General features: G+C 58.6%; 1 protein-coding gene across 1 annotated transcript; it reads right to left on the bottom strand.

Moving 5' to 3' along the window:
* Window positions 1–4,046: 4,046 nt before the first annotated feature.
* On the bottom strand, window positions 4,047–6,749 carry LOC102073210 (noggin-2). The gene has a single exon (XM_014271386.3). The coding sequence runs from the start codon at window positions 5,713–5,715 to the stop codon at window positions 5,083–5,085; it is 633 nt and encodes a 210-aa protein (XP_014126861.2). The 5' UTR covers window positions 5,716–6,749; the 3' UTR covers window positions 4,047–5,082.
* Between the last annotated feature and the right edge of the window lie 653 nt (window positions 6,750–7,402).

Raw genomic sequence — 7,402 nt, 5'->3', positions numbered from 1 at the left:
TGACACCTCTGGAGTGTCACTGAGGAAAGCCCTGCACTCCCTTATGGAGAGGGGCCAGGGTCCTGCTCTGCCGAGCAGCAACTGGGCACAGTTGGGTTTGGTATACATGGACACAGAGAAGGAGAACAGCACGGGGGTGGAAAGGAATCCTGGGTCCTGCACAGAGAAAGCAGAACCCCCACACTTGCACCCAGCAGCCGTGAGGAGATGGTGAGACGAGCCCAACTCTGCCCACCCTGCAGGGCACACGTGGTCAGCACAGGATCACTGAGGTTGGAAAAGACCTCTGAGATCACTGAGCACACTGCACCCTGGCACTATTAACCTCAGCAGTGTGGCTTGATTTTCATTGAGGTGATGAACAAGGAGCTGGGGGTGCCTGAGGAAGTGGGTCCAGCTCAGCTGGAGCTCCTGACCAGCAGCAGTCAGCAGGATGAGCTCACCAGAGACCTGCTGCTAGACCAAGCAGGGGCTGCAGAGGGACTGGCTTTCTCTGATAGCTCCTGGTGGCCCTGACAGGCTGTGAAGGAGATTGACAACAAATGCTTGGCCTGGAGGAGGAGATGAACACAATATTGTATCCTGAGAAAAAGTTTAGCTTGGGCTTTAAAGGTTGAGGAAGGCAATTATTGCCTCCAGTCCATTCAAATGCCTTTCTAGGAATGATGAGTGATGGGCCTAGGTCATCACCTGGGCCTGAGTCAGATATCTCAAGAGCTGGCACTGAACATCTGTGAGCTCTGGCCCTGTGAATCTGAGTTACCCTGGCAGAGCCAGCGTGCTGACAGAAACTGCATTCCTGGACAGTGGCCTTAGTTGAGGGGACATGAGCTAAACAGGGAGAGGCAGGGCAGAAAATGGGGATGAAATAAGCTTTGCCAATGAGACAAAGAGTTAACCTGCTGCTGGTGTCAAAACCAAGCTGGGATGTGAAAGAAGAATGGAAAGCTGACTTCATCCCATCAGGTCAAATGTCAGGAGCCATCCTGAACTCATTTTCTCTCCCAAGAGAATCTGGATAATCTAAATCTGGGATTCATGCATGGGAAAGCAATTCACCAAGTGACAGAAGGGCCTTGACATGTAGAAGGAAAAGATAGAGACCTCTGCGAACCTGAGAGAGGGGCTCTTTTCTTCAGTCAGGCTTTGTAGGGACAACAAGGAAGAGATCCAGCTGTGATTGAGCCAAGGGAGCTGCTCCTAAACAGCACGTGGTGTTGGAGCAGGTGAGCTCTGGCCAGTGACAGCTGTGGAGAGGAAAACTGCCTTTGCTTTCCTGTTGTGCCAAGGGACATGTGCCTGCAGGGCATGGAACATCCACTGGGTCCTGTGGAACCTCCTTCATCGCCTGTGCTCTGCCCTGCCTGAAGGAAGGAGTGGTTAAAGGGCTGATCCTTCAGATGAACACCTTCTAGTTAAGCGTGGAAACCCAGTGTGGAGAAGGGACACTGCAAAGCGTGGGGCTCACTGCAGCTCCACAGGGCATGGGGATGGTTCCCCTGGCAGCACCAGGGCAGTGGAGGAACAGCTGGGTGCCCAGGAGTGGGGGTGCACAGCCCTGGCAGTGAGTGCCTGTGGCCGTGCACAACTTTGGACAGTGCAATGACAGGAGGGACCCGAGTGAAAGGATGGTGCCCACCCTCAGTGTTCCAGCCCTTTTCCCAGGCCATGACCCCAGAACGCACTGGGAAAGCCCATGTCTTCAGAAGCTGGCACCCACCACATCTCAGGGTCCTGCCAGTTCTGCCTGTTCTGCCCCTTTCCCCCTGCAGCTCATCCCTTAATCACAAGCAGCTTGGGGAGACAATGCAATAACCACACCAAAGAATCAGGCTCGTTCCCCTTTGTCTTGCTCTCCTTTGAGGCTCGGCAGTTGAGGCGTGCCATCACGCCCACGGCCCGGCCGTCACACGTCCGACTCACCGCCTGCCAGGGCAGCCAAGCTCCTCGGCACGAGGGCAGCGTGCCACCAGCACCAGGTGACCGTGGCCCAGCGCTGTGGAAGGTTGGCAAAGCAGAGCTGGGTGGGCTGGCACGTGGGGCTGCCCTCTGCTCCCCAGCTCTGGCCCTCACTGAGCACCTTGGCTCTCAGCTCTCACACTTTCACCTCCAGACAAACCATCATCTCAAGCGGGACCACTGAGTTCTCCCCAGAGACGGAGGCAGCCCCCCTCCTCCCTCCAGCACATGGCATGGAGGCTTTTAGGCTGGTTTTAGCTGAGTTCACACAAATCTCGCCTTCCCCTTTCCCAGCCCCCCTTCCCCGCACAACTGAACTCAGCCATTGAGCCCAGCGAATGGTTTATTTCCCAGGTTAGCACAAAGCAGGGGTCTCTGTGTGCCCCTGGAACCAGCAGAACAAAACGCACAAAGACGTTAGAGGGCCATTTGTAACCAAATCCCAACACACCAGATACTGTTGGGATTATGTCAGAAATATTTTCCCAGAATGCCTTCCCCCCATGCTCCCTCCTGCAGATGTTCGGCCTCCACACCACAGATGTTGTTCCTCTTGCAAAATGAGCTTTCCCCTTTCTCTCTGAAATGCCCCTGATGTTTTGCACATTGTCTTTGCCGAAGTCTCGTTTTCACCCTGCCCTCTGCATCTTCCCCTTCACCGATCCCTCACTGACAAATGTGGAAAGGCCAACCCGCCTCCTCAAACGGGGATGAGGGGATGGCAGCAGGGCTCTGCAGGGATGTGGGCTATGGGATGACACTGTCTATCTTGCCTTGTCCCCACCATGCCCATCTCAACAACCCTCTCCCTTCAATGTGTGACCTCCAGGCTCTGCAGGCCTGCTTCATGGGACTTGCTGGACCTCAGTTCCCTCAGACGATGATGGAGGGATACAAGACAGACCCCTTGGAGGGTCCTGGTGCCTTCCCATGGGCTTGGTGTCATGCTGATCTCCTGTGCTGCATGCTGAGCTAGAGGGGGGGCAGGGTCTCCTTGCTGCTCCACAGCTGCTTTTGGGGGAGAACATCTCTTCACTGGCCAGGGCCTTTGGCAGCAGGGATTTTTCCTCAGGGATGAGGGCCCGTTTTGGGCACGTTTCAGACACATTTCATTCACCAGAGGGAATGGTCAGACCTTCCCCTCCAGCACCAGCAGCCCACGCAGAACATGCAAGGCAATGGCCTGGCAGCCCGTCAGGGCCGTGCCCCAATCCCTGTGACCGACCGACAGACAGACAGACAGATCTCCGTCGGCAGCGGGCTCACACTGCCAGCGCCCTCGCTCTCCGGCGCCGGGCTCCTCCCCAGCCCGCCCGTGCGGAGCCGTCCCGTTCCTGCCTAGCCCCGGCTCCGTGAGCTCCGGCGGGAGTACGGGCGCTGCGGCCACGGCAGGCTCCGCTGACCCCGCACAGCCAGCGGGCAGGGACGCGGGCTCCGCTGACCCCGCACACCGAGCGGCGCTGCAGCCGCCGCGGGCTCCGCTGACCCCACACACCGAGCGGCGCTGCGGGCAGGGACGCGGGCCCGGGGCTCCGTCGCGGCACCAGGTAGGGGCGCAGGGCTCGTCTCCATCCTTCCCTCCTCTGCTAGTAGCGGCAACCGAGAAAAAACATTTGTTCCGACACACGCGGGGCTGCCAAGCTGTGTCAGGCGCTTTGGTGGCCGGGGCAGCGACCTCGACCGCTTCCTCTGCCAGCAGGACGGCCGAATCCAAGAGCCGCAGAGCGCGGAATCTCCCAAGGACTTCAGGTGACACCTCCAGTCCGGGCCATCGCAGCTCTTTTATGCGTTACGAGACATTTCTTTCCCGTCGGTGCTTTTCTCTCTCCCCAACAGGTTAGAGTTATACACGCAAAGAAATCCCAGAGCGGAATCCCGGAGAGACAGAAACCGGAGGAGCTGTCCCGACTTTTGGGGCATCTCATGATTTACACCAGCGTGGCCCAGGCAAAGCCCTTTACTCAGCACCTGCTCTGAGTAAGAATCCGAAATTCTGCCGGTCTCCCAGAGAGCTGGAGTGCAGCATGGGGTTTTTCTTCAAAGATAGAGTTTATTGCTAAAAATGTTTTGATCAGTGATAGCTCATATTTACATTGATATGTTTTTAAAGGAATATTCAAGTAAACATTTCCAATAGTTTCTGGCATAATCTCTAGCTTTTTTTTTTCCTATACACAAACGTTAAAAATAAATAAACTGTACACAGAAAATTTCCTTTAACATCTCTACACCACTATATGTATTCCCACACAAAAAAACCAATTCCACTCTTTCATAGATTTGTACTTTTCTTTAAAATTTCCTTCTTAATTAATTGTTATACACTTAAAAAAAAAAAAAAACACTAGAGAGCTTGGCAAATTAGTTCAAACATCAGTGACAAGGTCTGAAGAAGATAAAAAAATACAGCACAGAGAAACAACCACTCAGGGATGCTGCGGTTCTTGTTTTTCTTTTTTTACACCCTCCGCCCCTTTTCTCCTTTTGATAAAGACATCTTTACAAGAAATTTCTGCCCTTCCCTTCGGCAGGGAAGTGCTTGGGTTCTGTGGGGATGGGTTTAAAATGTGGTCCTATGTCTTTAAAATAATAATAATAACAATAATAATTATAATAATAATAAAAAAACAGCTGCAATTTTCCCCCCCCCTTTTCCTTTAAAATCTCTCTATTTACACGGCTGGTAGGTTTTTTTTTTTTCCTTTTTTTTAAGTTTTTTTTTTTAATTTTCCTTTTGTTAGAAGGCTATATACGTATAAAAATAGACATCTGATTGTAGTGCTTTACTGTGCCTTTGGCCTGCCCTGCAGTTCCTGGGTTCGCTTTCCCCCCTTTTGAATAAAATAATATTAAAAGAAGTCCAAGTGAAAAAAAAAATTAACAACATAAAATAAAAAAAAGAACAACCCCCGCAAAATTAACAAAAAGAAAAAAATAAAAAACAAAATAAAACAAAACAAAACAAAACTCCAAAGCGGTTCATCTTCTCCCACTTCGCTCTGGCAGGTGGGGAAAAAAAACCACCTCCCAAAAAAACTATCCCAAAAAAACCCACCCGAAAAAGCCCCCCCCCGCTAAAGTCATCCGGAGGAGGAGGGCGGCAGTGCAAGGGGCCGGGGCGGCTTAGCAGGAGCACTTGCACTCGGAGATGAGCGGGTACTGCACGGGGATCCAGGTGCAGTACTTCTGACTGGACCAGCCCTGGCAGTGCCAGCGCAGGAAGGTCTTGGTGACCGACTTGACGGGCTTGCAGAACATGCCCTCGGGCAGCGAGCAGGACTTCTCGGCCAGGCAGTTGCCCTCCTTGATGTAGCGCGGCCAGAAGCGCACCCCCAGGTCCTTCCAGGCGTAGAAGACGGGGCAGTGGGTGTGCGCCCAGAGCCACTGCAGCACCTTCCGCCGCGCCTTCTTGCCCAGCCGCAGGCGCGGGCCCCGGGGCGGCCCCAGCTCCAGCCGCCGCAGCTCGGCCGGCAGCGCCGCCCGCCCCCGCCCCGCCGCCGCCGCGGCGCCCGAGGCGTTGGCCGGCCCCGGCACGGCCACGGCCATGAAGCCGGGGTCGAAATGGCTGCCCAGCTTCTTCCTCAGCGTCCTCTCGTCCAGGTCCTGCTCCTTGGGGTCGTACTCGGGGTCCGGGTGCTCCACGATGTCCTTGACGGGCAGGTTGTCGCTGGGCGAGGGTCGCAGGCGCAGGAAGGGCTGCCCGCCCGCCGGCAGCCCCAGGCAGAGGCAGAGCAGCAGCGCCCGGATCGCCGTCATGCTCCGGGCGGGCCCCGGCGCTGCTCCCGGCGGCCTCGGCTCCTAGCGCTGCCCGGCGGCGCCCGCCGGCTCCCGGGGGCTCATAAATAGGCAGAGACACCAGTGTCCGGCGGGGCCCGTTACTTTAAATAGCGCGGCCGGGGTTGTGTGACAGCCGCATCTGAGGCTCGCCCCGCGCCCGCGGCCGCTGGCTCCCGGGGCTCCCCGCCGGGCCGGCTCCAGCCGCGGTCGGCAGCGCCGGGGGGTCCGAGCCTCCCCCGCGGGGGAGGGCAGGGCACAGCGGCGGCCGAGCCTTCCTCCTCCTCCTCCTCCTCCTCTGCCGCCTCCGCTCTCGCTCGCTCCCCCCCAAAATTCACAGCGGACTCGTCTCCATCGCCATGGTGACAGCTGGGCCGAGCCCCACGACAGCTCGTCTAGACGGTGTGACAGGGTTTGGCGTGAGACCGGAGCCCGAGAATAAAACCCTCCTTTATAGCCGGGCGCGCCGGGCGAGGGGGCGGGAGGAGGGTCACGGCGCCGGGGCGCTCGGGCGGCCCCTGCGCGGGCACGGCCGGGGCACGGGGCTCAGGCGGCGGCGGGCGGCGGCGGCAGCGCCCGCGGCCCGGCCGGGTTCCTCCTCATGGCGTGCGGCGGGGGCGGCCCGCGGGCCCCCGGGGCATCCTCGGCGTGATGGGGCTGGGAGGCCGGAGGGTGTCCCCAGCACCGGCGAGGCGGCGCGTCCCGATTCCCTGGCGGCTCCTCGGCGGGGACGGGCAGGGGCGGGCTCGGCCGTCGCTCAGCAGCCTCGGCGACCCATGCCGGTGCCGCTGTTGCTGCCGCTGCTCCGGGGAGCCGGTCGTCCGCGCCGCACTCAGCGCATCCAGCCGCGGCGCCGCTCCGTGCCCTATGCTGCCTGCTCGGCTCGGTGCGGTGCAGCCAGGCCCGGCTCGGCTCGGCTCGGCGTCGCCCGGTGTCACAGCGTGCCGCCCGCCGCCGCCTCCCGCCCGCCGCGCTCTGCCGCGCCGCCGCTGCCGCCCAAGTTAAATACGCGCCCGGCGCGGCCGCCCCGCCCCTCTGTCACTTTCCCCGGCGCTGAGTGACAGCCGGGTCCTGCCGCCAACCCCCGGAGCCGCCCACCTCCCTCCGGAGCCGCGTCCCACCTGCGCTGCCGGCCCCGGGCTCCTCGGGAGCTGCCACCCCAGCGGCGGGAGCCCCGGAGCCGCGGGCACCGCGCGGACCCCCGGCCAGCGGGACCGTCACTCTGCCTTTGCCTTCCACGGCTGCTTTGCTGCCCCGTGTCTGCTTCTTCACAAAAGCCCAGCGGCCACCAAACTGCCTTCCAGCTTTACACAGAGCTTTAGTAGAACAGGGTGCCATGTCCTTAGAGGCCCTCTGGGACAGCACACCAGGGTAGGACCGCTCCAGCATCAGAGTCTCAGCACCCTCTGCAAGGGAGCCTGCAGCCCTCCAGGAGCATCACTCTCACTCGGGAGAAAGCGCCCCTGCATCCCTCAGTGCAACATGGTGTGATAACCAACCAGGTAAAAGCACTGGCTCTTCCTTCACCTCCTTCTCAGCTGTGTGGGGCTACATCTTTTTTTTTTTGAGAAGAGCTGGACCCGCAGACTTTGAGGCACAGAGACTGCCAGCCTAGTGTGTGTCAACAGTGGGAAACCCCAAACCCTCCTCACCTCCTTTACCTCCACAT

This window comes from Zonotrichia albicollis, chromosome 16 (genome assembly GCF_047830755.1).
Source record: "Zonotrichia albicollis isolate bZonAlb1 chromosome 16, bZonAlb1.hap1, whole genome shotgun sequence".
Taxonomy (NCBI): domain Eukaryota; kingdom Metazoa; phylum Chordata; class Aves; order Passeriformes; family Passerellidae; genus Zonotrichia; species Zonotrichia albicollis.
Note: the sequence above shows the minus strand (reverse complement) of the source record. Positions and strands in the feature narration are given on the sequence as shown.